At 38.3% G+C, this 12,986-nt stretch overlaps 2 protein-coding genes across 6 annotated transcripts in view; both read left to right on the top strand.

The window, feature by feature from the left end:
- Positions 1-81: 81 nt before the first annotated feature.
- Positions 82-9,894, top strand: fbxo16 (F-box protein 16). Of its 3 annotated transcripts, none has more exons than XM_026946866.3 (10): positions 82-293; positions 3,462-3,650; positions 4,572-4,647; positions 4,784-4,819; positions 4,919-5,125; positions 6,628-6,792; positions 7,011-7,255; positions 7,521-7,623; positions 7,871-8,093; positions 8,946-9,893. In XM_026946866.3, exons 3-10 carry the CDS (start codon positions 4,591-4,593, stop codon positions 8,996-8,998), a joined length of 1,089 nt encoding a protein of 362 aa, XP_026802667.2. In that variant the 5' UTR covers positions 82-293; positions 3,462-3,650; positions 4,572-4,590; the 3' UTR covers positions 8,999-9,893. The 3 variants fall into 3 exon arrangements, with proteins under 3 accessions (XP_026802667.2, XP_026802665.2, XP_034169408.1); XM_026946864.3 differs by having other exon boundaries at positions 4,531-4,647; XM_034313517.2 differs by lacking the exons at positions 82-293; positions 3,462-3,650 and having other exon boundaries at positions 4,554-4,647; positions 4,784-4,815; positions 8,946-9,894.
- A 691-nt stretch (positions 9,895-10,585) lies between these two features.
- The window catches only part of fam49a (family with sequence similarity 49 member A), a 30,539-nt gene continuing 28,138 nt past the window's right edge, over positions 10,586-12,986 (top strand). For all 3 annotated transcript variants that reach the window (XM_053242250.1, XM_026946955.3, XM_053242251.1), the window contains exon 1: positions 10,586-10,731. The gene's annotated coding sequence lies outside the window, so the exon portion shown is untranslated. The remainder of the gene's footprint in view (positions 10,732-12,986) is intronic.

The raw sequence follows: 12,986 nt of genomic DNA, 5'->3' as shown, positions 1-12,986 counted from the left end.
TGGTGGTGGTGGTGTAGTAGTAGTAGTAGTAATAGTAGTAGTAATGGTGAAATGGTGGTAGTGGTCTGGAGGTGGTGGTTAGGGGTGTGGTGGTTGTGTAGTCAGTTGCTCGGAGGTGTGTGAAGGTTTAAAGAGGCGGCGCAAACAAACTCTATGGAAACCAGTAAACGAAAACCATTCAGAGGTAGATATCTCCTCACTGCTCCTCACTGCTCCTGAGTGCTCCTCACTGCTCCTGAGTGCTCCTCACTGCTCCTGAGTGCTTCCTCGGCTTCTGCAGGCTGCTGCTGACGGTATGTCTTGGTTCCTCCTGGTTCCTTTCCAGTACTACAGAAGCTCACTGTGATTCAGCTTTAAAGCCTTTACCTTGTGTCTTAGCTGTACTGTGTACTGTAAGGTGCAGTAATGCACTACAGCCAGGGCTGGACAATACCTGAGCAGCTGCACTTGCTTACTATAATCAAGTATTAGTTTGGTGTGTTTATACTTCACCTCAGTACTATGAAATTGAATACTCTTACTTGGTTACATTTCCATTAAAAAAAAACTTCTTACAGGTTTGTTTACCTTCAGAGTACTCATTACAAATCACAGAGGTCTCTGAATCGTGACAGCTGATCCCCGGACATGACCTTCTGCATTTTACTGCCTCAGAGGTGCCCGAACTCTCTCCTGGGCAAATAACCCCAAACAGACTTTATGAACATTCTGCCACCACAAGCCTTGAGCACCCTACTCATTTGTTTCTCTTTATCTTTCATAAATTATTATTTCTTTAAAAAAAAAAACCATCCAGATCCTTTAGATGTTTTTTATTGCTTAAAATTGCATATCATTCGAATTTGGATGCTTTTTTGTTTTCCCAAATAAATATCACATATGTTAAAAAGTACTTTGAAGGAATAGCATGACTAAAAAACTAAAAACACAATACATTAAGTTATTTTTTTAAAAATCTTCCAATGTGGTTGTAAACAATATTTGTTAACATTCAGGTCTATATATATATATATATATATATATATATATATATATATATATATATATATATATATATATTTTTTTTTTTCTTTCTTTTTTTCCTGATGTGAAAATGAAGTTTAGGATTTTTGCATGATTTCAGAAGTATAGACTCTTTTTGTCTTAAAATACATCTTAAAAATAGTTTTAAATAAGATACGAAGTTCATTGGAGTCTGGAATAAAGATTATTTTTAATTTAATTTGAAATGTTGTGTAGAAAGTTACAATAATGCTCTCATGTGATTTGGAAATCTCATATAATCTTCCCAAAAACGTAAACTGACTTTCCAAAAATGTGGACACAATGCATGAAAAGGTTAAATTCCAGATTTATAATATAGGACTGTACTACTGTAACATCAGAACATTTTATTAATGTCAGTAACATAGGTATGTGTAACATAAGTGACTATAAACCAAAGGAATATTCCTTGCACTGACTTCCCATTCTAGTTGGAGTATTGCACACACACTCGCTGTGTATGTTCTGTACATCCAGAATATTTAAAAGTGACATTCTCTAGACGTAACGTCAGAGCCCAAACATCCCTGACTGTCAGGTTTCCAAGTCGAGCTGTAAAATGTTTAGTGATTGTATGCACTCAGATGTTTAAACACGCTGACGAGCTCTGTCTCTCATAAAACTTTCCCCTGTTGTCGTGACTGCTGTCATGAGCTGTGTCTCAAATTGAGAACTCTGACCTTACATTCAAATTATTTATCTAGAAAATCCAGAAGACTGACAAAACAGCTTTCGGTAGGTTGGAAGGTGACATTAAAATTCAAACAATAACTGCTCTACTCAATAACTACTCTAGAATAGTACACGAATACAGTATTTGAGACACAACACTAGTTTGTTTAGTGGAGGTAAAACGTGAAAAAAGACTAAAATAGCACTTATTAATTTAAGTGTGGCTTGTCTAAATGCCACTTTTCACCACTCAGATATTTCTAATATTAATTTGTTAAATAAAAATAAACTCTTGCGACCCCATTTGTAAATCAAGTGGCCAGACATGGGGTCACGACCCCTAGTTTGGGAAAACCTGTGCACCATGATGTAGTTAGCCCTATATTTATCCGTGTGTGTGTGTGTGTGAGTGAATGTGGATAATTCAGCACACTCCAGTGTGGAACTTGAGGATGAGTGCCCCTGGCCCTACCTCAGTAAAATGTTTTAAATACCGGAGTAAGCAAAGACTCATATAAAATGTTTGGTCTACTTTGTTTACCTAGAATGTATGATTGCATCTAATTTGAAAAAGCACATTGAGGTAAGGTTTGCTAGTTTGCTAACATTACCTGGCTATAATTGGCTAAGTTAGCCTGTTTTCTTTGCTAATGCTAGGTTAGATTAGCATCGATTCCAGTCGCTAATGTAACTGGCTATGCAGCAAGTCAAATTCTAGCTAACAGTAAAAAGCTTGCAGAGGTTGAATGATGTTTTCAGGCAAAACGTCATCTAACAAGAACATACATCTAACAGTTTCAGATAAGCAACAAAAGTTACTTTTCACATAAAAAAACAATAGGACAAAAGGACATTAACAATCAGTTAAAACATTTATTTTTTAATACCTGAGTACATTTAAAAGTAGCAACTTTTTTTTACTTTCACTTGAGTAAATCTTTTGGCTGGATACATCCACTTTTAATTGAGCAAGATTTTGACACAGTATCTATATTTACACTTTTATATTATATTTTATATTATATTTAAGTATAATTTTTGAGTACTTTGGACCACCTCTTAATACAACTAAATGAAACCAGATAGCTATTCAGTGTGTAACAGTTAAATGATTTGCTAAAATACTCAATATATTCATGCTTTAACATTGATACATGAATGCAAAAAAAAAAAAAAAAAAAAAAATGCTATCATAAAAACATTATCGTGCATGCTTATGGAGAAAATTAATATTGCTAACATACTAACTGTTCTGTGAACATAGCAGTTCAAATCCATGAAAACAGATTGCAGTAAGAAATATGGAAATTATGATTTCAAGAAAATGTATAGTTTTGGAAGAAAGTACAGACTGTTCAGAGGGCCATGCCCCTGTTTGGTGAATCAGAGGTGGTAAAAGTGCTGTAGTATACGATTTTAAATAAATAAGTGGATGAGATAAGAAGGGGATATGTGATGGGAAGAAGATGGTGGTGAGGAACATAGGAGGTGGTATTCTGTTAAAAAATGATAATCAGTGTATTCTTTCATTCAGTAAGATGTTGATTTACTTGTCATTTACTAAATGAATGATAATGATAACGAAATGTATAATTAATGAATGTAACCATGTATCCTTCAATTTTCTGTCTCAGCCCACGTAGCACTCTGAGGTAAGGTAAGAGTGGCTACCTGGGCTCATGAGGAATTGCTGACTGAATAAAATATTTACTTTGTAGTGTTGATAGTGATCTCCCATTTTACAGGTGAATTTCCAGCACAATTTGTCCTTTGGCGTTTCTGGGTGGGTTCCAACATCTCAGTGGAGGTAACTGTCTGAACGAAGGACTACAAGCCAGCAAGTAGATTGGAAAGGAGCAAGATGTTTCTCAGCAGCTGAGTCACTCTCCTGAACGTCAGCAGACGATATACTGAGTGACGGAGCCATAAATTTAGTAAGCACACAATATCTTTAATATTCTGTTCATGAATGAATAGATATCAACCATGAGAGATATATATGTATATGTACACAAAATGATATAAAACTTCTAGAATGTTTTAAGATTGATTTATGACGACTCTTTGCTTTTCAGCTTTTTGTAGAAATACAGAATTCTTAAAAGACTTTTAAAATGGTCTTCACACGTGAATGTAGTTTTTTGACACTTAACCCGTTGTGTTTCACACGTTTTTCACATGTAGGGTTTTTGTTTTCCCCACATGATTTTTTTTTTCCTGAGTCGTATTAATTTTTAGGGCATGCATTTTTATTTTTCATACAATAAGTGATCACGTATTTTTCACATGATGTTACACGTTCATTCATCTTCAGTAACCTCTTTATCCCGCTCAGGGTGGCAGTGGATCAGGATTAAACCCTGGGTGGGACGGCAGTTTATTGCTGGGGTACCTTGCACACACTTATTCACACCTGCGGGGTTAGGGTTAGTGTAGCATAGCCAAGCCATCGAATGGCATGTTTTTGGAAGGTAAAATGAAAAACTTTGCATAGACATTAACTGAAGCTCAGGTTCGAACACTAGAGCTGTGAGACAGCAGCGATACCATGTCGCCTGATATCATATGCATTCACTTGAATTCACAGCACGCAGTTTAAGGACATCTTCGCGTATTTTTCATATTACTCACCATATGCGTGATTTTTTTTTAGCGTAGGAGCTTTGCACTTGTAGTTTTGTCATTATCCATAACAGTATACAATACTGATACAACTGAACTAATGGCTATTTACATAACTGTCCTAGATTCCGTTATCATGTGTACAGTTATACAGGTTACATTACAGTACTTCAATTACCTGTTATTTTACAGGAGTGTTTTATATGTGACACTGGAATGCCTTTCGCTCTTAGAGAGACACTTGGTAGTAAGATGCAGACCAAGCGGAGCTCCTGGACACCACTAAACCACCACCTGTCCAACAGCCACGTATGTTTATCTGACCATTCTTAAATCGTTTCAGCACAACAGTTATTACTAGTTCCTCCTTTTTATAGAGGTGATGCATCTAAACATTCCAGATGTGTCGTTGTTTTAATCCTTTTGTATTTGATCAATATTGCAGGTCTTTGAAGAGAGGAAAAATCTCGTTGGCAAGTGGGTGAGGAATAATATTCAGTATTCTGGCTTTCTGTACTTACTGTATACACATACACATCACTGCTTATTCATCTTAGCACTGCACCAATCTGTTTCTCAGTTTGATAAGTGGTCCGATAACCAGAGGAAGCAGGTGTTACAGGACTTCTTTTCCCGTTGCTCCGTGGCCCAGATGAAGTACCTCAGACAGACTCTGTGCGCTCAGGTGCCTGAGGAAGCGCTGGACTTTACTACTGTTCTGCCCAGGGTCATATCTCTCTATATCTTCTCATTCCTCGACCCAAGAAGCCTCTGTAGATGTTCACAGGTAAATCATTTCAAGCACAAGGTTAGAATTTCATCATTCAGTCTTGCAATACTATTCTAGATTTGTATTGCTTAAGCAATTCATGCATAAATTATTTAAAAGCATGTACACATTCTTCTATTACTTAAAACTTTTTTTCTAAATATAGCTTACACTAAAAAAAGTCAATGGACTGTCCTTGTGTAGGAATATCATGAAAAAACCATTAAACCTGGGGAAAATCTTCTTTATTATTATATTATAATTTATGTCTTTACATTATGTGTAACATAAGTGACCAAAGGAATACTCCTTGCACTGACCTACCAGTCTAGTGGGAGTGTTGTTCACTCTCTTGCTGCATATCTTATGTCCATCTGGAATATTTAAAAGCAACAACCATTAGACATCACGTCACTTTCCGCTGTCGTCATGACTGTTGTTGTGTCAAGCAGGCGAGGACACAAGTGCAGGGTGACAGGTTTTTAATAATCGTGGCAATCAAAAAAAGACGAGATTCAAGAACAGGGTTGAGGTGCAGGCAGAGGTCAGGTGATCAACAAACAGCAGAAACCAGCTCAGGCAAGAGCAAGTCAAGGAAACCAGAAACAAGATCATAAGCCAGGATAACGAGCAATATTCACAGGCTTGGTAATAACTGGTGAAAATCAACACAGCGCTTATACTTCACAAAGGGAGTTTGAACTGAAAGTCCTTTCATACTGTGAGGCTGTAATTGTGCACAGACGTGTGTAATCAGTAATCAGGTGAATGTGGTCGTGACAGTGTTTTCTGATGGCTGTGTGTTGTAGTCTTTGGTGGCCATGTTTGTAGGACACGCTGTATTCTGGGAGCTGTAGTTCGATGCCGATTCCGTGTGGCCACGACACTTTAATGTTTAATGATGTCTTTATGAGCAAAACTGGATAAGATTCAGGTGTAAAATAAATGTTGAAGATTATAAATATTGTAAATAAATATAAAAATGTAATGTAAAATAAAAGTTGAAGATTAAAATGATAGAAAATACCATTTTTGAACAAAATATAGCAATATTCTTGACATGTAGAAAATGTTGATTTTAGGATTATTGCCTGATGCTGCTGATTTTGGAAGTAAAAAAATCTAGCTTTAATAAAAACTGCTAGTTTTTAAAAAGCTAAGGTCCTCATTGGGGTCTGGCATTTTTAAAAAAAAATTTTTAAGAAATTTTTAGAATTTTAGAAAGTTTTATATAAGAGTCATGCTGGCAAATGGTGTAAAGAGCAACAGAAATCAGGAAGTTCAATTAGAGTAAGTCTCGAGTGATTTAGAGGTGAATTGCATTCTTATGTTTTTTTTTTTTTCCCAACAGCCTTAAATTGACTGTCCATAAATGCCTGACATGTATGCCTGAAAGGGTTAATACTGCATTATGTTTAAGTTGTGGGTGTAACCACAAACTGCCACGTCCTTCAACGCAGTATTACTCATGCAAAACATGGAAAGTAATGCTTGATCTACTTATTCTGAACCTCTCTAAGGTTAGCTGGCATTGGAAGAGCCTGGCGGAGCTGGACCAACTCTGGATGCCAAAATGCCTGAGACTGGGTTGGTGTATCACATTCACTCCTACACCATTTGAGCAAGGAGTGTGGAAGAGGCACTACGTAGAGACAGTGCAGGGGCTCCATGTAAGCCGACCCAAGGTGAGACTCAATACAGAAGATATGCTCTGGAGGACATGGCATAATTCTCAAGCTTGGAAAAACATAACTCATAGATTAAGTTAATTAATATTTACAGTTTATTTATTTATGCAGTTTCTCAAAGTTCCATGTGGACGCTTGATGATTTTTGGTTATAAAACTGTAATTGTGAGTTATCTCCATATCCAAACACTAGCATTTTTTTTTTTTTTTCACAGTCTCTCGACAAGGAGGAATTCATCGTTCCTGAGGTGAAAGTGATCGGCAGTGAATTTGACGAGCCGACTCTGGAGAACGGAGAATCGAGGCCCAGCGTCCTGAGTCAGCAGGGGCGGAGTTTACCTGGTCATGCCTCAGTGGCTTCAGCGAAAGGACTTCCACCGTGGAGAGACTCAGACAGACACCCCACTGACACGATACGCTTTAACTACCTAGACAACCTCGACCCAATCGAGCATGCAAGGCAAGTGTAAGACACCGTCCTCAGTTCACTGCGCACACACACGCACACAGACATGTACACACACTGATCTAACACACACTGTCCTGAACTAGTAAACAGTTTATCATCCCCAGTAAAACCCTGGATTCTTCACCCTCACCATTACTCTAATACGATCAACAAATGTCCTGACCCCCTGCTCTGCAATTCCTGTGCATATGTACAGCATGTGTGTGTTTAGTGTGAATTGAGAAATGAAAACGGTTATTTCTGGTTATTTCTGCAGACAAGCAAGAAGCAGAAGGACTAATCCCAACACAACACAAGAGAGCACACAGAAGAAAGCCCTGTCTGCTTCATCATACAAACGGTGCAAGGTCAAGTCTATGGTAATCTCATGCAGTGTGACTTATTCTACTACTCATTCTTACTCAGGGCTTCCTCAGAAAAAAAGAAGTGTGGAGATTATATATACTGTATATGAGAGGAGTTATGCGTTTGGACGTATGGAGCACATACAAACTCTCGTCAGAAACATCTGAGATTGGTCGGGATGTTTACAACATTAAGGGATTGGTTAACAAATGAAATCCTGAACATTAGTTATCTGCGTATTACAGCTGTGTTGTTTCTCAGATATTCTCATCGCTGGACCTTGGTGCAGACAGTAAGAGAAAGCAGAGCAGGCCGCAGTGGGCAACGCAGAACATCGTGCCATTCTCCAGTAAAGACCCGGAGAAGAGGATCAGGTCAATCCAGTGGAATGCTGGGATACGGCCGGGTCCGGTAAGGAATCCGGTACCCAGACTGACCGAGAAGAGTCTCCGAGCTTCACTAAGATCCCACAGAAGCACACCAAGTGAGGACTTTAATATGGATATTCATTTTATAATATGGTTATGATCAGCTTCTGTATCGTATGTATCAATACCAGCTGGTACGTATGGGCTAGCAGAGCTAATGGTCAAGAGAAACTGTACATAACTGTACATAAAAATAAGACTCAGTTTTTGGCATGCACATAGTATTACTTGCTGTTACCAAGTGGATTATTTATGACTTTGTTGGAACCAAGAGAATAACACCACACCACCAACGGTCGTTATATGATATGTTATGATATATGATTTCTTTCTTTCTTTCTTACTTATCTACAAGACTACCTGAATTTCCCTTTGGGGATTAATAAAGTTTATCTTATCTTATCTGATATGAGATATGAAATGTACACCTTGTGGTGTTCTCTCCTCATATGACCAATGTATACACTACAGTCTATAAAATGTCTCCTGTGATATTTAAATATGAGAATATTTGGTTTGTGCTTCATGCCTGATAAAGACAATCAGCACAGTTTCTAGCCGTAAGCAGTGTAAGCAGTTTCATAATGTCCACAAGCCACCAGAATGTTTTTAAAGTCATAAGGGACAGTGAGCCTGAGATTGTTACCATGGCTCAGGCTTTCACAGGAGGCTCGTGGACTACAGCTTGAGAGGTGAGAGGACTGGAGTGAGGGTCACAGGTAGTATCAGGGCAGCCCTGAGGAGTGTATTATTATTATTATTATTATTATAGTCAGTATAAACGTGGAGCTTCTGGAAAAAGAAATTGAAACAGGCACATCTGGAGTATCTGTATCATAGAGTAATCGTGTATATATTACTGTACAGTTATCAGTTAAATGAATATATTTTGCGTTATTTTATTGCAGCAGTGCTACTGGCTGAAGGACAGACTGACTTTGAGGACGCCAGCCTGAGATGAAGACTGGCACTTTCTCGTCATCTGGTGGACAACATGAGCGCTGCATGAGAATACTGCTTTACTTCAGCAATGTAAAATTTGTAGTTTTATGTCATATACACATATTCAACTTTAAGAATTTAGTCAGATGTAATCAACAATATATATATATATATATATATATATATATATATATATATATATATATATATATATGCTATAGTAATACATATATATATACACACACACACACAAGAAAATGGTGGTACACAGTGTGAGTGAGTGAGTGTGTGTGTGTGTGTGTGAGAATGTTTTCTAGCCCATAAATAAATAATGTTTGGGAAATTATTTTACCTGATAATTAAAACCCATTTAAACATCTCTTTACCTGGCTAGTTGTAATGTTGGTGCTGTAAAGTGCAAGTGTACTCTTCTTTCTTTCTTTTAAATGGTGGTAGGTTAATAATAATGTGATTGTGTCTCCAAAAGACTGTGATTTTTTTTTAACAATGCAAAATGTTTTTAATAGTTGTTTTTTATTTATTTATTTTGTAAGTGAATTTGAATTGACATAACCTCTAATGGCCACTAGGCTTCACTACAGACCCATAAACCTCAGCATGTGTTTCTCCACAAAAGCTGGGAAATCAGGGGCTTAAACTCAGCTGTTACTGTAACACAATATGTAGTGAGCTGCAGATTCAGAGCCCAGATGCAAAGTAGTCAGCAAAACCTGTATCCTGTTATATTTTCCAAAATCAGGTAACAGTCATATAACACCGATAATAATGTAACCAGTTTCAGACATTTTTCATTGTTGTGGGTTTTAATAATGTTACTAAATATAACAGTAGCATTGTTAAATAAATTAATATAATGTATTTTTTCCTTATAAAAAATAGCAGATTTACTAATAAAAGTGTTTATTGCATTTCCTTATAAAGTGTTTATTAGATTTTATTATAAAAATGTTTATTAGATTTAATTGTAAAAGAGTGTTTTAGATTTTATTATAAAAGTGTTTATTAGATTTTATTATTTAAAAAAGTGTTTATTAGATTTTATTAAAAAGTGTTTATTAGATTTTATTATAAAAATGTTTATTTTATTTTATTATAAAAGAGTGTTTTAGATTTTATTATAAAGGTGTTTATTAGATTTCATCATAAAAGTGTTTATTAGATTTTATTATAAAGTGTTTATTAGATTTTATTATAAAAGAGTGGTTATTAGATTTTATGTTAGGGAGTTTTTTCGGTGATTTACTTTAAAATAAAAACAAACCCGACCGTGTAGCCGCCATCTTTAAAAGCTCTTATTATGGCAGTTTTCACTTTTCTGGCTCGATCCCGATTCAGGAAAAAAAACCTGTCTCACGCTCCCTTGTGTCGACGTCACACGGGAAATACCAAAGTGCAAAAGGGGGGAGACGTGTCTGTTGTGAACCAACGCGTTAAAATGGCGCAAATTTTCAACAGTTACTTACTAATTTATTGTGTTTAATATATTTATATTGTATTTTAGTAATATAGAAATAGCTTACACGAACAGATTTGGGTACTATTTAAAAAAATATAACCCCGGCGCACCCCTTCATGATGGACTTTCCCAAACCTGGAGCGATAAGGGCCGGTGTGTGTGAGTGTGAGTGTGTGTGAGAGAGAGTGTGTGAGAGAGGAAACAGTTGAGAAGTGTGTGGAGGCATCAGTGTGGAGGAAACTCAGTCAGAGGGAGCGGCTGAGGAGGAAACACTGGTGAGTAGCTTTTATTCTCGGGTTTCATGTCGCTTATTTGTTTGTTTGTTTGTTTAGAATTGCGCGAGCTGACTTTTGGGCCTGTGTGTGGATGAGAGGCCGTGTGTGTGTGTGTGTGTGTGTGTGTGTGTGTGTGTGTGTGAGAGAGAGAGAGAGAGCTTTAGTGCAGCAGGATTTCACTTTCCAGGTTAAATAGTTTCCTCCAGTTGGAGTTTGTTGTGAGCGGAAGTCGCTCATAAAGCCGCAGGAAGTCGCAGTCCTGTCGTGCAGGCTGAACCGGAAGTGGCTGATGAGCCTGAGCTGACCTGAACACACTTTCTCTCTGTTCTGGTGTGTCCTTTAAAGCACTAAAACAAATCAGACCCGTTTCATTTCAGCTGTATCCCGAGTGAGAGAGAGAGAGTGTGTGTGTGTGTGAGTGTGAGTGAGAGTGTGTGTGTGTGTGTGAGTGAGAGAGAGTGAGTGAGTGTGTGTGTGCGTGGGTGTGTGTGAGTGAGTGAGAGAGAGTGTGAGTGAGTGAGAGAGAGTGTGTGTGTGTGTGTGTGAGTGAGTGAGAGTGTGTGTGTGTGTGTGTGTGTGAGTGAGTGAGAGTGTGTGTGTGAGAGAATGTTTTCTAGCCCATAAATAAATAATGTTTGGGAAATTATTTTACCTGAAAACTAAAACCCATTTAAACATCTCTTTACCTGGCTAGTTGTAATGTTGGTGCTGTAAAGTGCAAGTGTACTCTTCTTTCTTTCTTTCAGTACTGCACTGTGCTCTTATACATTAATGTGCAAATTAGTTTTTGTAACTCATAACTAACATGGCAGAGAAATCAGAAATAAAAATAAAAACATTTCCTGCATTTTATTGATGAATCATCCAGGGCTTTATTTCCTCACCAGAACCTGAAGGCGTGTTGATGTCGTGTAAATACAGCTGTGTGGCGTTAGGACGGTGTTGGGACGGCGTTAGGACGGCGTTAGGACGGTGTTGGGACGGTGTTGGGACGGCGTTAGGACGGTGTTGGGACGGCGTTAGGACGGTGTTGGGACGGCGTTAGGACGGCGTTGGGATGGTGTTAGGACGGTGTTGGACGTTCAGCAGCACAGCGCCGCTGTAGAGGCTCTGCTCCTGTCAGAAAGACGTGGCTCTGATTACAGCACTGATGGAGGAAGCACTCAGTGGCTTCCTCATTATCGTAGAAAGTTTTCTCATTGTTCACACACGCAGTGTTTTCACCCTTTCAGTGCTCCAAGTAATCTCAGATCAGTGATGTGGGGTGTGTGTGTGAGAACACAACAGATGATCTCAGACCCTTCAGGCAAACCGCTCTCAGATCGCCTGCAGAGATACTCAGGGGTCTTGAGTACGGTTCGCTTGTGGCTCATTCTGTGGTCCACATGATTCACATGTTGTGAAAACCAGGTGGTCTCAGTCCACTTTAGTTTTCTTTATGGATAAAGAACTTGCAGGTTGCTGTTATGGCCAAAAGTATGTGCACCCCTGACCATCACACCCATCACACCCATATGTGAACATCTCCTTCCACATTTATTCCCCCTTTGCTGTTATAATAAGCTCCACTCTTCTGGGAAGGCTTTCCACTAGATGTTGGAGCGTGGCTGTGGGGATTTGTGATCATTCAGCTACAAGAGCTTTAGTGAGATCCATCTCGACAGATCTAATCACAAGTAGACAGCTGAAACACTTAGCCTTTTACACCTGACATCATGAACACGCCTTTAGTGAGAACTTGTGATTTGGATTTTTCATACATCATTTCCTCTGGAGGAAGGATGTCGCATGCATTCATTACATCTGTCTTCCACTGCATTTACTTTCAGGCAGAAATGTTCTGTGAATCATATCTCATACATACCTGTACAGGCTGCTTCAAACCTTTTGATCACATGGTCTGCTAACGAAACGGACGATAAACAGCAAGCCGCTGTTGTCGTAGCATCATCTTTATCCATTAGTCTAGGAGAACATGAGAGCTCTACCATGTTAATAATTACGTATTTTCTAGCTAGGGCAATGACGCGGTGGATTAATCGGTCTTTTATTGCTGTCTGGACACTTTTGCCTTCACACTACAATTATGATGTGGTCATTTGCGTCCCAGACCACGTCCGAATGTGGTCCGAGTGATCGGATCGCGCCGGACACATTGGATCCTGTTCACACCTGGAGCGCACAGTGCTGACCGCTTTCCCAGTGATGGGAAGTTGTAAAGCAACAGCATATAAAGAAATCCTAGACAGTTGTGT

The sequence above is a fragment of the Pangasianodon hypophthalmus genome, chromosome 19 (assembly GCF_027358585.1).
Source record: "Pangasianodon hypophthalmus isolate fPanHyp1 chromosome 19, fPanHyp1.pri, whole genome shotgun sequence".
Taxonomy (NCBI): domain Eukaryota; kingdom Metazoa; phylum Chordata; class Actinopteri; order Siluriformes; family Pangasiidae; genus Pangasianodon; species Pangasianodon hypophthalmus.
Note: the sequence above shows the minus strand (reverse complement) of the source record. Positions and strands in the feature narration are given on the sequence as shown.